This window comes from Leucoraja erinacea, chromosome 23 (assembly GCF_028641065.1).
Source record: "Leucoraja erinacea ecotype New England chromosome 23, Leri_hhj_1, whole genome shotgun sequence".
Lineage (NCBI taxonomy): Eukaryota > Metazoa > Chordata > Chondrichthyes > Rajiformes > Rajidae > Leucoraja > Leucoraja erinaceus.
The window spans coordinates 8359510-8380826 of record NC_073399.1 but is presented as its reverse complement, the minus strand read 5'-3'; the positions used below and the strand labels follow the sequence as shown (position 1 = coordinate 8380826).

The 21317-nt window shown below is 38.6% G+C and overlaps 1 protein-coding gene across 13 annotated transcripts in view; it reads right to left on the bottom strand.

Annotated features, from left to right (window-relative positions):
- bptf (bromodomain PHD finger transcription factor) overlaps positions 1-21317 on the bottom strand; it is a 108696-nt gene that overhangs the window by 82254 nt on the left and 5125 nt on the right. For all 13 annotated transcript variants that reach the window (XM_055653777.1, XM_055653768.1, XM_055653775.1 and 10 more), the window contains exon 2: positions 12567-13392. In XM_055653777.1, coding sequence (XP_055509752.1) covers positions 12567-13392 — 826 coding nt within the window. The remainder of the gene's footprint in view (positions 1-12566; positions 13393-21317) is intronic.

The window sequence follows — 21317 nt, the reverse complement described above, 5'->3', positions numbered from 1 at the left end:
GTTTTTGAAAACGACTTTAACAAGTTGCATCAAAGAGCAGCCATCATCTTTGTGGCAGTGAGTGTGCAATACTAAGTTCACTAAGCTCAAGTGAAGTCCTGGCCAACTGAAAAATCATTGCAGCTTTATAAAAGTGTATTATGCCGCAATGGAAGATGGTGCGCAGTTCTGGCCGCTCCATTACAGGAAGGATGTGGAGGTTTTGGAGAGGGTGCAGAAGGGGTTTACCAGAATGCTGTCTGGATTGGAGGGTAGTAGCTTCAAGGTGACAGGAAACGGCAAAGATTGTATGGCATGCTTTAAAGTGAGAGGAGCAAAATTTAAAGATGTGCGTGGGGTAAGTTTTTTTGTTGTATACAGAAAGTGGTAGAGTCAGTAGGTGTATAGTAGATGTTAGTTGATTGTCTATCTCCTTTAACGCAGATGGTGAGATCAAGAAACGGTCGGGAGGTGTCGTAGACGGTCCAAGTGAATTTGAGTGCAGGATGGAAATTAGTAGTAAAGTTAATGAAGTCAGTGGGTTCTGCATGGATGCAGGAGGTGGCCCCAAATGCAATCATCAATGTAGTGGAGATAGAGTTCGGAGATAGGGCCAGTGTACACCTGGGACAGATTGCTCGACGTACTCGACAAAGAGGCAGGCAAAGCTGGGTTCCTCTTGGTTTTAGAGGAAGTGGGAGGAGTCGAATGAGAAGTTGTTAAGAGGTTATTCTATCTTCTGTCAATAATGTGACACAAAAAATAATGAAGGCATCAACTCATCACTCTGTGCAAATGTTCTTAAACAGTAAGCTGAGTTAACTTAAGGCAATTTAGCTGCTAGATACCTTCTAAAGAAAATGTTTACAGAGTTTGACTTACTTTAATACATTGAGAAAATGTTAACCCATTATCCTAAAAAGATGAGGAGTTCTTAAATTCATGAAGAAGCCTCGATTTAACATGATAGTGCCTCGAGACCTAATGCAATGAATGTTGTCATCCAACATGTCACTTTTCTTCTACCCAGCACTTTCTACTTTTGGCCGACGCTGCCCTTTAGTAGGAAATGGAAAACTAATCTGAGATCATATCCTGAGTGAGGCCATGTCAAATTGTGGGAAGGCCTGTACTCAACAACTGCAGAACATCCAGAGTTACAGCTAGAATTTTGTCACCAGTTTTTTAATTTTAAAAAGTGCCACATTGAAAAGAACACTCACTGAAACAATGCAGAACATTTAACAATTATTTCATGTAACGAGAATGGCAGATATTGCAAACTTCTGTTACGTGGATGATCCTCGGGTTTTTGCCCGTTAGTATCCTCAACTTTTGAGGCAGAGATAAATATGTATTTCATTTATTGGTGCAATAATCAATTTTGAGAATTCAAGTAATCTACCAAAGGTTTTAAGTTTCTGCAGTACACATGAATACAAATCAGCAGCAGGGGAACACACTTAATGTCACTAAGTTTAGTTTAGTTTAGTTTATTGTCACGTGTACCAAGGTACAGTGAAAAGCTTTTGTTGTGTGCTAACCAGGCAGCAGAAAGACAAAACATGACAAAACAATCAAGCAATTTACAGTGTACTTAAGGAAATAACATTTAGTGCCGGGTAAAGCCAGCAAAGTCCGATCAAGGATAATCCGAGGGTCACCAATTGAGGAAATATTTGTAATATAATAGATTAACACAATGAGGTAGATAGTAGTTCAGCTCTGCTCTTTGGTTGTGGTAGGATAATTCAGTTGCCTGATAACAGCTGGGAAGAAACTCCCTGAATCTGGAGGTGTGCGTTTTTACACTTCTATACCTTTTGCCGGATGGGAGAAGGGAAAAGAGGGAGTGGCTAGGTTGCAACTCATCCTTGATTATGCTGCTGGCCTTACCGAAGCTGCACAAGGTATAAATTGAGTCAATAGAAGGGAGGTTGGTTTGTGTGATGGACTACGCTGCGTCCACAATTCGATGCAATTTCTTGCGTTCTTTGGATGGAGCTGTTCCTAAACCAAGCTGTGATCATCCTAATAAAATGCTTTCTATAATTAATCTGTACAAGTTGGTGAGAATTGTAGGAGACATGCCAAATCTCCTAAGCTGCTTTCTTGGTTGTTGCTTCAATATGGGTGGTCCAGAAGAAGTTGTTGGTGATATTGACTCCTAGGAATTTGAAGTTTTCCACCCATTCTAAGTGTAACATCTGCAGATATTTTATATAAAATGGTGTCAATGCATTTAGCTCTCAAGATTTTAAGTTAACCACCCTCCTGCGATTTGAGGATATTAAATCTAATCCACAAATTCTCCATAATGTTACGTCATCCAACACCTCCTCTATGACCCAAGTTTCATCCTTTAATTACATACAATATATCCATCAGATTTCTTTATTCAATGCCGAGTTCGACAAATCTCACTTAAGGCTCCTTCACCAAGAAAAGCTTACCTACCTCTCCAATCTTTTCTTCAAAGTACCATGGGTCAATGTTATATTTTAGACGTTCAAGTTATTGCTGACAGCTTAGAAGATTCAAAAATCCTGACTGAATAGGCTCTATACTTTACACTGTTTAAATTACACATTCAGATTGATACTAACAGCAGTCTCGAGGAATTCTGCTAACTCTCATAAACCATGTTTGTGAATCCTCTCGCATTAATTACGAATATAACAAACATTCTCTGTTGCAAATAAATTGGGGTTTTTTTCCACACAACAGCTATGAACACTGTACCACATTGTAATTTATTCATTGCAACAACTTGCACTTCCACTTAATGACACTGCCTTGAAATTATTTTAGAAACAGTGCCTCAAAATAATTACTTTAGCAGCAAACCTGATTGCTACATGATGTGCGGGGTGGACAGCTATGCATTATGTATAGACTTCGGTTTAACATATCAGGAACTGTCGCACAATATCCGTTACCTTTTATCATGCAGTAGATATACCGAGTACAGAATAAGGTAAAGATTTAGGTTTAAACTGTTTCCATTGCAAAATGTTCCATCATTTAATTATTGCAATAAAAATCATATTAAACCTGCTGACAGCTCACAAATCACCCTTAAGCTTTTACATATGCACTATAATATGTGGCGAGAATGAAAGACCATGCCTAAATTGCATTATTTGCTCTTCTCCCTCTTAACTGGTCATCAACGTACAGGCAGTCTGCCCATGGGTTCTGCTCCTGAGAAATGCCTCCAGTGGCCATCACTCTCTCGATAAGTATACAAGTTTGAATACTGTTCAGAATGGGGAGGAACAATGATGTTTCTGTGCAGGCATGGGACAGAACAAGAAGGGAGGGTGAGCAGCCAGAAGTCAGGTTCATATTGGTACCAATGACTGAGAAGGCATGGAGATGAGGTCCTCCAAAGATTATTTAGGGAATTGGACAGTAGGTTATAAAACTGGACATCCTAGGTTGTAATCTCATGAGCAAGTGAGAGAAGAAATAGGATGATAGTACAGTTTAATACATGGCTCAGGGGAAGGTGTAAGAGGGTTTCAGATAAAATTGTTGTGCTCTTTTTTAGAGTAGGTGTGACTTGTACAAGAGGGGCAGGTTGCATCTGATCTGTAGGGGAACCAATATATGCACATAGGGAGATTTCAGGTCAACAAGAGAAGAGATTGATGTGAAGGTAGACACAAAATGCTGGAGTAACTCAGCAGGACAGGCAGCATCTCAGGAGAGAAGGAATGGGTGATGTTTCGGGTCGAGATCCTTTTTCAGACTGATGTGAAGACAGCAGTTATGACAACCTAAATCTGAAAGGAAGGACTGGCACGGACAGGTTAATGAGCATGGTGAGACTGACAGAGTGTGTTTATTTCAAGCATTGTGAGTAAAGCAAATGAACTAAGAGCTTTATACAATGCACGGATCAATGGGCATTACAGAGACTTCATTGCAAAAGGGGTAGGACTTGCAGCTCGGGCAGGATTTTGATGTTTTAGATGTGATAAAATTGTAAGATATAAGAGATGGAGATAAAAGAGATGGAGGAGTGTGTAGGAAGGAACTGCAGATGCTGGTTTAAACCGAAGCTGACACAAAATACTGGAGTAACTCAGCGGGACAGGCAGCAATTCTGGAGAGAAGGGATGGGTGACGTTTTGGAATCTGAAGAAGGGTCTCGATCCGAAACATCACCCATTCCTTCTCTTCAGAGATCCTGCCTGTCCCACTGAGTTACTCCAGCATTTTGTGTCTATCATCTTAACGAGATGGTGGAGTTCCATTACTAATCGGTGAGAATGTCACTGCCGCATTCAAAGTGGACACACATAAGGATTCGTTCACTAAGGCAATCTGAGTAGATTTCTAAAATAAGAAAGATGCAATCACTCTATTAGGATACTATAGGCCTCTCACAAGCCAATGGGAGATAGAGGAACTGATATGTAAGCAGATTATGGAAAGTTCAAAAAGCAACAGGACTTCAGCTTCTCTTGACTGCCTCCTGAACCACAAGACTGATGCAGAGGCACTTGGCATCTTCAGCCAGCATGGTGCTGCAGGGTTAGTGGTACTTAAGCCCCCCGATACCTTAATTGAAAATATCCGTGTCAAATTAGGTGCCAACCCGAGCTAGTTCCTTCTTCCATATTTCACTTTACTAATTCCTTTATGTGAAAAATTGTTTTGTCCTCAATGTACAGGTTTTGCAGAAATCAGGCATCTAGCATTTTAAATTAGAATTCACATAGGACCACTAAATTTAGCCTATGCACATTATGCATATACTATGTATTAACAACTAATTTCTCATTAAGTAGATACAAAATGCTGCAGCCCCTCTGGAGAGGCAGCATCTCTGGAGAGAATGAATTAGCATTGGGTATTAGATTATCTTGCTCTTGGTCTAAGATTCCAAATTACAAACTAATCTCAAACATGGTGATGATTCTGGAATTGAGAAATCTACAGGAGGAGCTTTCTCAAAAAGGGAAACTCCTTCACTCAATGGGTGGTGCACCTTTAGAATTATTTATCTCAAAGATCTCGGGAGACTTGGCTACTGACTGCATTCAAAACTGAAATCAATCCATTTCTAGATATTAGAGGACTCAAGAGAACAAATGCTGCTGAGGTACAAAATTACCACAATCTAATTAAAGGGCAGAGCAGGCTCAAGGGGTGCTATTCCAATTTATTATATTGTTATGGTGGTTGTATCAAACCCAGATTATTACCTAATCTCCATGATTGAAAAGGGCACAAAAAATCATTAAGCAAATTACGATGTCAAACACAAAAACACTAGTCATAATCTCCTCAATTTAAACAAGGAAACCATTATCAGCTTGTAGTTGTTCAATACCAACCTGATCAGAAACTACAGTACCCTCCATAATGTTTGGGACAAAGACCCATCATTTATTTATTTGCGTCTGTACTCCACAATTTGAAATTTGCAATAGAAAAAGTGCACATTGTCAGATTTTATTAAAGGCCATTTTTATACATTTTTGTTTCACCATGTAGAAATTGCAGCTGTGTTTATACATAGTCGCCCCCCCCCACTAATCATGACTACTTTCATTCACATGAAATTGCTGTGTCCCAAACATTATGGTGCCCTGAAATAGGGGGACTATGGATAAACACAGCTGTAATTTCTACATGGTGAAACCAAAATGTATAAAAATGGCTTTTATTAAAATCTGACAATGTGCACTTTAACCACGTGTGATTTTTTTCCCCATTACAAACCTCAAATTGTGTAGTAGAGAGGCAAATAAATAAATGATGGATTTTTGTCCCAAACATTATGGAGAGCACTTTACGCTGTTAAATTCTGGCATTTGTGTTCTGTACACTTAACACAAAAAAGCTGTATCTGGTAATCTACATTTAAAGCGCAATATTTCATGAATGATTCAGATTGAAAGCAACTATAACAGAACCCTGCATATTACCGATTGTTTGAATGCCTTGTCATGAAACCATACATTACAAATTTAGCATCGGGTGAAGGAAAAAATTCAAAGGCTACTTTCAGTTTTAAAGGGCATGATACATTTTTTAGTGCTTAGAATTGTAAAACACATTTAAATCTTCATTCCTAATTCCCTTTTCAAGTGTTGCTTTTCACATTCTTCTGAACTAAATTATAAATGCTGCGATACCCGGGTAGAGCACTCACCTGACACCTCAATGTAATATTTCACACTCACATTAGCATTTAAAGTCACAATGAAATGTTATTATTATAGCATTTCTGGGAACTACAGTGTTATGATAGCAGAAAAACAAACACGACATCCTCTGCAAGTTAAATGTGTCAATTTTACCATTTGGACAGATATTAGATGTCTCTCGTTCCAATGCACATTTGAACCTAATTATTCTTGCTTCTTCCCTTTAAAACTTATCCGTTTCTGAGACAAATCTAAATATCGACACAAGAACATAAGAAATACAAGATAGATACAAAAAGTAGGAGTAACTTAGCGGGACAGGCAGCATCTCTGGAGAGAAGGAATGGGTGATGTTTGGGGTGGAGACCCTTCTTCAGAAATAGAACCAGGAATAGTCACTTAGGCTATTCATTCACTAAGACCTTGGCTGATTGTTCACCTCATCAATGCTTTCTTGTACTGAAAATCCCTACTTTACCCCAAATTACAGATAGTCATTTTATTTTTCAGTCAGTGTTTTCTAAGTGCAATTTGCATGTTTTCAGGAATTATTAAACCACCCAACCATCATTGTTTTATCTTTCAAACAAATTTCAAACTTGCTAGCAAGCAAGGAGGAATCCTGCACAACTGTTGAAAGCATTTCCCAATTTAATTACAACTGATAAAGTATTCAGCTGCCATCTCATTAGTATGTTGTGCTCCCTCTACGAAAAAAGGCAATGAACCCTCGACTCAAAATTGCAACCAACAATGCTCCTCTTTATTCTGCATCGTGGCAGCTTTAATGTCTCCTCCTCAACTGAAATCATGAAACTACTGAACTGAAATTAGACGAAACACACCCAACTATCCCATTGTATGGTTCAGTTAAACAACAGGAAACATACGTTAATGAATAATGTCTTAATCTGGTCAAATATGGCAGCAGAATAACGCGTTTGAAATAATCACAGTGCAATTCTGCCACAATATCATTCCAAGGTATACACAAAACGCTGAAGTAACTCAGCTAACAATGATCTATTCTACATTTTTCTTTGATCTCCATCCCCCTTGTTTCGTTTTCACATCTTACATTTCCTTATCTCTGTCTCTCCCTCTCTCTCTCTCCCCTGATTCAGTCTGTAAAGGGCCTCAACCCAAAACGTCACCCATTCCTTCTATCCAGAGATGATGCCTGTCCCGCTGAGTTACTCCAGCATTTTGTGTCTATCTTTGGTTTAAACCAGCATCTGCAGTTCCTACCTGCAATCATTCCAATGTCCTACTGATTCAGAAACAGCTACAGACCTAACAATACACTACTGGCCTTGTGGCAACATGCCCATATGACTGACACACCACTGAATCAAAGAGATTAGTAGATGTAATGCTGAAAACATTCCAGTGAGGCAACACGAGTGGACGGAGAAACAGGATTAATGCCAGAGGTTGAAAACCCTTTGCCAGAACTGGGAAAAAAATCTATTTAGTTTTAAAATGCAGAGCGGCTGAGGATACAGCTTCTGTGGTTTTGTTTGAATGTCAGAGAAATCAGCACTTTGGGACCATCATCACATGTAATGAAGGATGATCAGAGATGCGCAGGTCAGGTACAGAAAGGTAATCCAAATAGTGCAACAAATGTCACCAATCCTGCAGGAGGGGAAGAAGGTCAACGAATCAAAGGCTGGCACCCACAGGCTGGCAACCACAAGTCAGGCAGAAAGCTAGCAGCCAGCCAGCAGGCACACAGTTTTAATATTATATAGAAGATAGATATAGATGTTTCATCCTGTAACCCCAAAAACTAAGACAAGAAATATAAACTTCTCCTCAACAACACAAGGAAGGAAAGGGCATCAAGGAGAATAATCCTAAAGCATGAATTCACTATCCAGCCACTCAGGAGGGAATGGAAATATCTCGGGGAGAAAAATCAAACATTTGTAGTCTATTCAAAACATAGGAACAGGAGTAGACCATTTACCCTTCAATGAGATCATAACCAATCCACAACAAAATTCATACATCTGCCTTAGCTTGTATCAAAAAAAACTATGAAAATAGGCCTCTCAGTACCTAGTCTGCTCCTCCACTAAATAAGATGACTGATCTGATTGTAACCACATCTCTGCATTCCTGCTTAATCGTGCGGTAACCTTTAAACCCCTTGCTTAGAGTATCAACCTCTATCTGCAAAATTTACCAAGGCTCTGCTTTCCCTGCCCTTTGAGGAAGTTAGTTCCAAAGAACCAGGTAACTCTTATTTTTAAACACTGATTCCCCCCTGGCCCCTCAATTATGCACTGTCCCAACAGAGGAAACATTCTCGCCATGTTTACCCTGTCAAGATCCCACAGAAACGTTGCTTCAATCAAGATCTTCTCACTATTCTAAACAACTGTACTCAAGCCCAGTCATTTCTTGCAAGATAATCTGTTTTTGTATTTAACCGATTGTTTTCAACAACTGTACTCTACATCTTAACAAAAATGCAAACAACAGTTGCCTATCACCAAAAGCTGAGTTGAATCTTCAATGTTTCTATGTTTTCACTATTTAGAAAGCATACTCCTTTCAGGTCTAATCTAGCTTTACATCTGCCAGCACCAAACTCCACTTTACACAATATTACCTACTTGTTTAAACTATTATTAATTCTGTAAATAATGTTTCCCTTTACATTGTTTATAATTCCATCAATTTGACAACATTGGATATCCGGCTCTCTATCTCTCCATTTAACCCATGTGTAACTATGGTGAACATCCCATCGTTGCTCTTAGCAGGACATAACTGGGCACATGCAGCAATTCTGAATTTCTGTTGAGTACCCCAATTCTGTCTTTGGCTCTTCAGTCATTTTCCTAGCTAGGTCAATATAACCTGCTTTCAATTCACTGAGCTTTAATTCAGACCATCAATTTCACAACAATAGGTGCGTGACTAACCAGCCGCTCATTACTAGTTTTCGTTCACTTCATATTTCTTAAATAGCAGGTTGACTGAGATACGACGTCCAATTTAAAAGGAAAGGTTTCAGAATGCAAATAATTGAAAAGTTTGGTTATAGCACCTGCTTCCTTTAAAACCCTTTATCCCTTATAGGATGAATACCCATTACACTTTGTAGAGGCTTTATGCTTTAGAATTATATGGATCTTCATATGGCATTATAGTCATCTACGAAAAAGAGTCCCTCCCATTGACTATTATCAGTACTGGGATATTTACAATATATTTGCATAACACTAATAAAGTGTTATTGAGGAACTAGGAGACTGCAGGGTGACTTGGATAGGCTGGGTGAGTGGGCAAATGTTTGGCAGATGCAGTTTGTGGATAAATGATATCCATTTTGGTGGCACCCACAAATGAGTTTTACTGTACCTCGTCATGGTACACAAAAATTACCTCACAGAAAGAATGTGATTCTGGGCATCCCAAATTTGAGGGACAAGGACCGAACCACATAAATCTAAATAATTGTATTTATTTGTCTCCTTCAGTTCTACCACACCTCTCTAGTTTTGGTCTCCAAATCTGAGGAAGGACATTATTGCCATAGATTTTCTTCATTGCATAGGATTGAGAGGGAGAAAACAAAATAGAGATACAGTAACCCAGGTTGTAATGTGGAGAAGACCAACAAAGGGGTCACAGCTAGGATAAAGGGGAAATCCTTGATAAAGAGAGGTAGGTGGGAGAGTGAAATGTAGAACCTATATTTAAGAGGGATGATGATGGGCGGGTGGGGGTATGGAGAGAAGGCAGGTAGGATGAATGGAAGATGAAAGAAAAATGGGGTGCAGGCTCGTGGGGATGCGTGGGTTTCTAGTTGTTTAGAAATGGATCGGCATGGTCGAGAATCTATATTGGATAACTGACATAAATGATGCAAAGGTTTTATGTAATCTACTAATGAATGCGGAAACCGAAATGGTATTTGGTTCTAATATTTTCTTCATTGATAGGGAGGGGAAAAAAACTGAGGTACCAAGGAGAAGACAAAAGGGTACTTCTAGTGCTCTGTTTAGGTGGGGAGCGAAATGTAGAACCAGAGGGATGGATGGCGGGTGGATGGGAACAGAGGATGAATGGAAGATGAAAGAAAAATGGGAGCAGAGTGGGGATGCGTGGGAGTTGTGAAAACGGTGGTCGAGAATCTCATTGGATCCGACATAAATTGCAAAGGATAATACAGCATAGAAAATGAGGACCCAGAGACCTGGCGTTGCGAGTTGCTGCCTGACTAGAAACGGGTTCGATGCTAGTAGTCTGTACGGAGTTCTTCTACACGTAACTGTGTGGGTTTTTCTCCAAGATCGTTGATTTCCGCCAACACTCCAAAGATGTACAGGTTTGTAGGTTAATTTGCTTGTAGGTTAATATTATATAAATTGTCCCTAGTGTGTGTAGGATAGGTTAATGTGTGGGGTTCGCTGGTCGGTGCGGACTCAGTGGGCCGAAGGGCCTGTTTCCGCGCTGTTTCTCTAAGCCAAACTAAGAAGGGGCAAGAATAGAGTGTAGAATATAGATTCAATGCATTCAAAAGCTATGTTCACTCCAATAGTGGGTAAATCACAGAAGGCAGAAGGAAGAAATTTCTGTGGCACCTATAAAGATGTCTTGTAAATGGAGCAAATGCAATTTAGAGCGGCACATTGATGGGGCTGGTAGAGTTACTGCCTCACAGTGCCAGTACCGGGTTCGATCCTGACCTTGGGTGCTATCAGAATGGAATTTGCACATTCTGCCTGTGACCCCAATGGGTTTCTACTGGGTGCTCCATTTTTATCCCACATTCCAAAGATGTGCGGGTATGCAGGTTAATTGGCTTCTTTAAATTGCTAAAGAAATACCCATGGTTATATTGTCACTGTTGTCTTCCCCCTTTCTTTCGTTTGTATATTCTGGCATAGCCCCATGATTATACAACCTCCTGGACATAACATTAGCAAAACACAACACCCATTACCATTTCTCATCTTCTCTACTACTTTGTCTAAATTGCTCTTTCAGTTCTGATGAAGGGTCTTCCATCTGAAATATTAACTGTTTCTTTTTCCCACATATGCCACCTAAGATGTTCTACCAACACAACCTCTAATACGTACAAGAAAACATATTTCCTAACATTCATATTGAAAGGTTATAATGAAATGTCAGATTATACGTGCTCATGAGAAAAGTACCTAATTGGAAATAATTATCTCTTGGGAGCCAGTGAATTAAAAAAAATCTATCAAGGGACAAGAAGAAAAAAGTTTCACAAATAACTCAAATCCCTAACCAGATTACCTCAGTAGTCCAGAATAAAAAATAAATTGCAAAATAACAAAGCAATGAAGAGAAGGTAAGCTTACAAAACCAAGTACAACAATTAAAAAGTATACTTTGATATTTCAAATATCTACCAACTCTTTCAATATTTCAGACATTTTATATACTGAATTGTAATTTTCTTATTACAAAGTCACAATAATTCACACAAAGAGGTTCTTCGACTATTTTGTGTGTAGTAGAGATGGCCTAAACCAAGGGTTTCCAACCGTTTTTGTCCCGTTTACCCCAGGCGACTTTAATAGCACATAACAATGTTATTTCACTTATTTATGAACATCTAACGATGAACAGATACCGTATACCAGAACCAGTCAGTTAATGAGAAAAAGTATGTACAAATCCAGAATCAACAAATTTACCCCCTGGGTAGGCAAAATTTCCCCCAGGTTGGGAAACCTTTGCCTAAACAATGTGACAACTTCCTCTGTTTTGCACGTCCCAGAGCCACTTGATTCACTGAAAGATGTACAAAGAACCTTTGTTCAATGCCTCAGAAATGCACTGCATCAGGTTTGCAAGTTGAAAATGCAGCTTAGGATACTATAATTTGCAAACAACCTGAAGTCAACAAGACTACTGGATTGGATACAACATGAACGTGTCTTCACTTTAAAAAAAAATAAAGTAATATCTTTCACATTATGTAAATTTTACATACGACTTGCAATAAATTTTGCATAACATTTGATTTAACTAGCCAGTTTTACTTGGGGATATACATTGAAAGAAATGTATTTATGTGCATTAATGTTGACACAAAGGCTTGCCTAATATATCACAATGCAGCTTTACAAGTTGAATGAAATGGATTCCTACTTTTCAGAAAACAAAACACGTGCAAACTTATCTAAAGCTTCTTGAAAGAATCTCCTCAAATCATTAAATGTGGCGATCACTCCCTGCTTCCCAAATCTCTACTTTTTCATCCTTTAACAAAGTTTTACAGCATCCCAAAGATTTACTCATTCACCCTGATTGATTTATTAAAATTCTGCGATGCCAATTTAACTAAAGTCTATTTACAATGGCCAGAAGTACATTTTTAAATGGACATGTTCCATTACTACTAAGATTGTAACAAAGTATACTTACATAATAATCCTTCTGGTCAGGAACCAATATTTCCTTCTGTGCCTGTCATATCCTATAGGCTCATGTCGAACATAGGGTTTATTTTTTTGGATTTCAGGCACGCAATCACAAACCCCAAGCACTTTGTGTGCCACACATATCTCACACTGCCATTCATCCTCTGGCACCTCTTCAAGTGGTGGCTTCACACATTCCAAATGGTACACCGCTGAGCAAGTTTCACAGCAAAGAAGATCACCAAGCTTGTGACAAACACGACAGTGGTCATCATACTGTATTACACCCTCAGACATTAACTCCTCGCGGGCAATGTTCGTTGTCAGGAACTGATCCACTAAAAATTGAAGAACTTTAATTTTGTTTTCTATTGGTCCATATGGGTAGTCATCCTTTTCCTGATAGGGGAGCACATGTTGGTATTCCGGGTCACTCTCACAATAGGTCCGCACCAGTTCTGGCCATGTCATTCCATCAATAAGATACAACGTAGAATTGATGCTATCTTTTAAGTCAGCAGGACCGAATGCGGTATTAGAGGAATCCTCTTCCCGTAAAATTGCTTTCAACAAAGCAATGTGCATTTCTGCAATTAACGTGCACTGCTCTTGACCAACCACAGCAGCGCAAAAGTCTTCAAATCGGAAAGGTGAAAGTCGTAGAACTGTTCCAAAATTATTCAACACCTCATAAATAGCAATTATGCTCAACAGTTGTTCACTGGGCACCAATAAATCCTCAGAACATTTTGGAATATCAAGAGGAATAATGTCCGTCTCTTCAAATAGCGGTGATCGTGCCCGATGGACCCTTATCTGCTTTCTCCTTCCTGTAAATACAACAGTAGAGAAAAATAATTAAAATTTCTGCAACTTTCCAATGTAACTAGTTAGTCAGTAACAATACTATTACTTCTATATGCCCAAGTTTTCAAATTAATTGCTTCATTTTTCTCCCAGTTTTAATTGTCCTAAAAGCAGTAACATGCTGGTAACCAACTCCACATATGATTTTTGCACCATAAGTTACATTTGGAGAGTCTGTGAACTACTTGGTTGGAGGAGCATTCAACTACTTTGTCCCCACACCATATTTGGATACAGTGGTAACCCGATGCACCCAATATCAGAGGAAGTGGATAAATTGCAATCACAATGCAGATGTAATCAAGAAATAAATTTTTCTTTAAAATCCATATTACTGAAAATAGGCTGCATCTAAATCATACTAAACAGCTACACTTTTGGCAGTTTGGGTTTTGTTATTACCAACAGTGACAGTGTTTAATTTTTTTAATTTGATTAGCTCAAACCCAGCGTTGGAGCGAGTGGAGCGATCTGCTTGAGGACATATTACTTCAGCAATGATAAATCTTCAAATTAGAACATGGATCTACAATGCCCGCCATAATGTTTGGAACAAAGACCCATCATTTATTTATTTTCCTCTGTACTCCACAATTTGAGATTTGTAATAGATTGTAATTTGTAATGTGGTTAAAGTGCACATTGTCAGATTTTAATAAAGGCCATTTTTATACATTTTGGTTTCACCATGTAGAAATTACAGCGGTGTTTATACACAGTCCCCCGTTTCAGGGCACCATAATGTTTGGGACACAAACATGTCATGTAAATGAAAGTAGTCATGTTTAGTATTTTTTTCTTTCCTTTGCATGCAATGACTGCTTGAAGTCTGCGATTCATGGACATCACCAGTTGCTGGAGATACACAAAAAAGCTGGAGAAACTCAGCGGGTGCAGCAGCATCTATGGAGTGAAGGAAATAGGCAACGTTTCGGGCTGAAACCCTTCTATTTCCTTCACTCCATAGATGCTGCTGCACCCGCTGAGTTTCTCCAGCTTTTTTGTGTACCTTCGATTTTCCAGCATCTGCAGATCCTTCTTAAACACCAGTTGCTGGATGTCTTCTCTGGTGATGCTCTGCCAGGCCTGTATTGCAGCCATATTTAGCTTATGCTTGTTTTGGGGGCTAGTCCCCTTCAGTTTTCCCTTCACCATGTAAAAGGCATGCTCAATTAGGTTCAGATCGGGTGATTGACTCGGCCACTCAAGAATTGACAATTTTTTAGCTTTGAAAAACTCCTTTGTTGCTTTAGAAGTATGTTTGGGATCATTATGCTACCACCATCAGCAGCTGTATCATCAATGAAGATAAGTGAGCCAGTACCTTCAGCAGCCACACATGCCCAGGCCATAACACCCCCACCACGGTTTCTTCACAGTTCCCGAGACAGGTTCAGTTCTAAGATAGGTACTATCATACCTGTACTAAGTACCAGTAGGATGACCATGATATCATTCATGGAGTAATAAATTCATACAGTAACATACACAGTCATTACATGGACATGGGCAAGACACTTAAACTTGTGGCAGAGACATGAATGGAATCCTCTGCCCATTCTAGTCAGAAGCCAAAGAAAAAGCAAAGCCATTAAAAACATACAACAATACCTTTTATACAACTGTAAATTATTCCTTTAAGTCTGAGACCCTACCTAAATCATGGAAGAATTTTAAAATAATTGTGATCAAGCAGCTGATGAAACAGAAAATTACAGTTAATTGTGTTTTACTTTTTGTAGTTGCAGTATTTTGCAGAAACCAAATAGGTTATTCATATCTGTGTGTGTGTGTGTGTGTGTGTGTGTGTGTGTGTGTGTGTGTGTGTGTGTGTGTGTGTGTGTGTGTGTGTGTGTGTGTGTGTGTGTGTGTGTGTGTGTGTGTGTGGGCAGGGGGTGTGGGGGGGGGGGGGTGTGTGGGTGGGTGTGTGGGTGTGTAGGGGTGTGTGTGTGTGTGTGTGTGTTTAAATGATGCCATTAAATTGTAACCCGAGTTGTTTTACCCGGCAACTCATTCTTTCTAAAACACATCCCTTGATGAATTGTTAAACTTTGCTCCTTTCCAAGAACGTGATTGGTTTAGTTTGAATAAAGTGCTGCACGAATAGGTTGTTACTAGCATAACTGATAATTTATTGTATTATCGTTTATTGTATATTTATTTGATGTGTTGCATTAATGTGCCTGCAAATCTCCAGTAATTAAAAATATAATTGTTCCAGTCCTGGTGCACATGACAATTAAACACTTTTGGCAAGCCCTGGGTCAAAGACTAAACCTGGATGAAAGACTGAATGGGCAAACAACTCTCGGAATAGTCAAGAGGAAGGTGAGACCCAGGAGTGAGAATGGGTGTAACAGGCATGTTATTGCAGAATACATTATATTGTAATTTAAGCAGACCTACGCCATACCATGTTTCAGAAATGTATAAATACCACAAATTATCGTTGCATTTGTTGCATTTAAAAGAGCAACTTTAATATAGAACAAGACACTTCACAGGAGAACATACATGAAAACTTAAGGGCCTATCCCAATGTACGAGGTAATTCAAGAGTTCTCCCGAGTTTCCCCTGATTCCAACTCCGAGATTTATGGCAATAGCCGCTTGTAGGTACTCGGGGCTCTCGAGGACATTTTTCAACATGTTGAAAAATCTTCACGAGCTTACCGCGTTTCCCGAGTACCTGCCGTTAGCGTTACGAGCCGCTAAGAGACATCCCGAGCTCCGACGTGCCCGCTATGTACATTCTACGTACTTACCACGAGTTTGATTTTTTTTTAATTTTTTTTTTAAACTCGGGAGAGCTCTTGAATTACCTCCTACAGTGGGACAGGCCCTTTACACATAGCCAAAAAAGGAGCGACGAGGAAGGGGAATAAAAATTTGATTTTGTTTCAAGCAGAATGTCAAAGTTTTTAGTTGCGTTATGGTTAACTTCACACACATTTTCTTAGATAAAGTCCAACATGCATCAGCATCATTATCAACATTACTGCTTTCCTTATTTTTATCCAAGCGCAGAATTTATTTCAAAGACCTTATGTTTCCTGTGATTAACTACTCCATTAGTAAACCAAGATCATATTATCTATGCACAACATTATGAGCTTTGTACGTATTTAAGTGGGAATACACTGGTTTGTTGTGGAAAACATTCTTTCACTTGCATCACTATCAACCTAATTCAACACTTAACAGAAGTAGTGCATAAACCTAGCAGAAATTATTGGCTTTCATCACTATACAGAAATATTTTTGTCAATGGAGAAGCACAAGCATCGAGTTCAGTAACCCTGTTCTTGAAGAAGGTAATACCTTGCTTAATATCAGTGCAAACCCAATTTGAACTTTCCTGTGCAGCAAAACCAGATGCTAGCATTTTTTATTAAATATTGTGAAGATTTAAGGTGAAAGCAATAATTGCCAGTCCATTATATTGAAATAAAGATAGATTGCTATCATATGCAAGTTTTGTCCCTTTCCGTGAATTAAAAAAAAACAATATTTTGTTTTAATTTACATCGAATAATGATGTTTTTTGAAAAATTCAGCTCTAAATTAAACACGTTTAATAAACTCCATTAAAATGACTGTGTTATGAGAACCTAAATCCGTCTCACAAGCTCGGTAATGTGGTAATTAATCAGACCAGTAACAACCACAGACTTGCTAACTGGTCCATGTAACAACTGAACTACATCTCCATTTGAAGATCAGCTGTTACCTGTAGCATCATACGCTAATGCACATTATCTTAAAATTAGAGAAAGTGGAAGGGGGAAAAAAGGAAAACTGGAACAAAAATAACTCAGCTCTTCGAATGCGATGCAGCTTTTTCCAACTTGAGTACAATGTCAAAACAAGCAGTCAAGCTTGCCTAAAATGATTGTGGCAACAATAGCATAACCAGTCAGCAGTATGTTTATTCTGACCAGAGCTGCAAGGTTTACTACCACTGAATCAATCACACACAATGTTACAAAAGCTAACCAGAAGAAAAAAAGCAGCCAGTGGCAAATTTCATATGGAATTTAAAGGTTAACTGCTCAATATAGGCATAAGATGATGAACACTCACGATCATTCCACATATTACCAATCAACTATAGCAGTGCATTCGTTCATAAATTGAATACAATTTAACAGATCACTTTGTTCCTTAAAAACGAAGCACATTCCCAAACTTAAAAAAAACAGTAGTCCTGTCAAAGGTACACAAAAAAGCTGGAGAAACTTAGCGGGTGCAGCAGCATCTATGGAGCGAAGGAAATAGGCAACGTTTCGGGCCGAAACTCTTCTTCAGACCGTAGTCCTGTCAATACTGTTTCTTTTAAATGACAAAGTACAGTACCAATTTTCCTGCAACTGGTGGTCCAGAACTCCTTTAATCCAGACAAAATTACGAAACCACATTTAAAATCCCCACCAGAAGTCCCCCCGAAAATGTGGTGCTTCGTCCGGGTGAGGTGGTCGATCTCTACCTGAGACTTCCATGGCCGATCTCTACCCGAGACTTCCATGGCCGATAAGCGGGTTGAATTTGCCCCTTGCTGCCAGGGCTCTGTGACAACGGCACGGCTAGAGCCGGCAGATGTTCCCATAGCAGACTTAGAGATCGACTTTGCAAGCCGGTATCTCAGCCTCTTGGCTACCCAGGTGAATCGTTCCGGTACCGTTCGACTCCTCTCGGGGGCCGTGAACTCTGTTGATCTGGCAAAACAGATAATCCAGAAAGACTCTGAAACCAAGGGTGCCGGAATATCGGTGGTGGACCTGTACTTCCTTATTTTTGTACTAGAAAAGTCTAAAATAACCACCTCTGAAAAAAAACAAAGTGTTGGAATAACTCAACTGTTCAGGCAGCACCTCCAGCATTGTTTCAGACATATCAAGATAACGTTAGGTCTTGAATTCTGCCAAATTCAAACAAATTATACTTTTTTAAACCTTTGATGTCAAATGTTCAAGCGATCTTTGTAGAATATGCAGATAAGCTATTTTCTGATCTTCTGAATCAAACCGAATACTTGTACCAAAGCCATCAGCTCCTCATTTTTCCTGCCCATCCACTTCATTATCAGAAACCTGACCTCTTCCTTACATCTATATTTCTACACCATACTCTCCATCATGTTTTTCCACCAAGAACACAAGACAGTGGGAGCAGGAGTGGTCTGGCCCCTCTGGACCCTGAAACCTATCCTATCATTTAAAATAATCATAACTGATCTGTCCAAGGTCTCAACTCCTTTTCCGTGCCAGCCCTGAAATGCCTAATCTTCAATTGTCTTTTCAGTTTTCAGTCAATCAATAAGCTATTCTTTCTATTCAAATTTTACTGTTAAAAACATAAAGCCATCCAAGGAAAACTTAAACATGGAATACAAATATTTTCACAATTGCATTGGAATAGAAGTTTTATAAGTACTTCATTCAGGTAAAATAATTCAGAGTTTTACATGTGAAAAAAAACTTTTCTTTTGAATGGGTCAGTAAATAAATAGGTATTAATCCTGTCACTTCATATCATTGTCGACTCATTACAAATTATGAATCTGAGCCACATTAAATCGTGTCATAGAGATATTTAAGGGGGACCCACCCCAAACCATAAAAGAGTCTCCTACTTTTCTTTAAATGTCACTGATGATTTTTTTATTATGATTTTCAAAATAAATTTTTTAAAAAGTCTTCTCATTCATTGCTTAGAAAACTCAAGAAAATATGATTTGTTTTAAATATAAACTGCAACCATCAGGTATTTTATGCACATTAATTCTGTTACCTTACTTCATCAGCCTCCCAACCATTTTTGCAAAAATAAATTAATAGCCTTAACAAAAGGATTGTTACATAAAACAATTATGTTCAAAATAGAGAAATTGGTCAACTAGAATTATTTAAAATACTTTTCTACAAATTATTTGCATATATGATATCACCTCTTCAAGTATCTGCATTTCTTCTATCTAACAGGAAATACACTTCTCAATTCATGTCACAGAAGACCGCATTGTAATTACCGTCGCAGACATCAGATCGGCCTTCCTGAGAGCGAACTGAAATAAAGCAACAATCCCAGATGGAAAACCGGGCTGCATCCTTAGAACCTGTGCAGACCAGCTGGCAGGACTATTCACGGACACCTTTAACTTCTCCTTACTCCTTTACTGAGGTTTCCACTTTGAAGACCATTATCATCTCAATAATTCTGACATCCATCAAGATGAACTCCTTCAAGAAGTTGGTCATGGTGCACATCAACTCCCACCTCCGAACAGCCTGAACTTCTGCAAAGGATTTAACCCTGCCATAAAGGTCCTGGAAGACACAATTTTCCTGATCCTGCACTCATCGCATGATAGCAAGGACACTTACATCAGACTGCTATTCATTGGCTATTGTTCTACCTTCAACCACCATAATTCCAACCAAACTACTAGACCTGTGATTCAGCAATCCCTGTGCAGGTGGATCCTATATACACACACACACATACTCACAGAGTTCTACCTGGAACTGCAATCAGATATAGGTTCCCTCAGTGTGATTTTTAAAAAAAAGGATAACTGGCAAACATGCCATCTATCAATGATATGATCTGGATGCTTAAAATAAATCAACTACACTGTAACACCGTTTCTCAAAAACAGAATAAATGAACGGCAGCAGAACAAACATAATTTGGATAGAGCTTTCAAAGCTGTACTGAGAAAGTCTCCATTCAGAGCTAACATATTTCAAGTGATGGCAAACTTAAGCACATGTAAAAATAAATCCAACAATACTATTCAAAGGGTAGAAAGTTCTGTCAATGCCCTTGCCAACAATCATCCCTCTGCTACAACAAATTAGCTGGTCACTTATCTGGAGCACTTGGCTTTGTGCAACTTGGCTACCAGCCCTGTCCCACCCAAGAATTAACTGCATCCAGTTCAAACCTCATTACTAGTTATCCCACCCTCAACGTAACACCTCTATCAAACCAAGATGAATTGAAGAGAGCAGATCAACATAAAATATTTAAAGGCGAGGTGTCAACAGAGATAGATGGTTCATTCAAGGCAGGAGATGCAAGTACTTGGTACTGCCATTGGATCTAATATTATAAATCCAATTCAGACACAATGTTTACATCTATTCCCACTTATATTTAGAAGCATTTACTTGATGAACACTTACATTTCCAACTGCTTTTAAATGCACATCTTACTGGAGTATACTTGGGCTCATCATGTCAATAAGAAAATGAATTAATTGTACAAGATTCTACATTCAGGATTGCTTTTTATAAAACTGGCAGATCAGTTATGAAACCTAGTTCAAAATTTGAGGGACAAACGCTAAAATAATTATCTGGACTGCTACAAGAAAAATCCATTATTTAAATTAATAACTATGCAGCCTAATTGGTGACCTGGATTATGATTTAGCTGTCAGGTCAGAAAACAGATATCTTAATTTTTTTTTAAATCTTCAATAGTTGGTTTATTGTGGGAAAAAAAACTTTCATGAAACAACAGCAATCAATCAAAGTATGTCACATATTTATCAATGTGAAATAAATTTAGGTAACAATACCTACAATTATTTAAGTCACATGCTTGCCAACATATTGGTTATTTTTCCAGTCCAATATTTGAACATTTTCCAGAAATTCAGATTCTGCCCAAAAATGTATAATTCTTTGAAAGTAGTCAAAAGTTGCCAACAAAACACTCAGTAACACAACTCCTCGCATCTTCCATCCTGATCATCCAATACAAAACCACCTACCCAACCTGTTCACCTGCAAAAGTTACTCTGAATATAACTAGTTTAAAACTGATTTCTTAATTTTAAACTTTACTACAACACTACTTTAAAATAAAAGCTTCACCTTA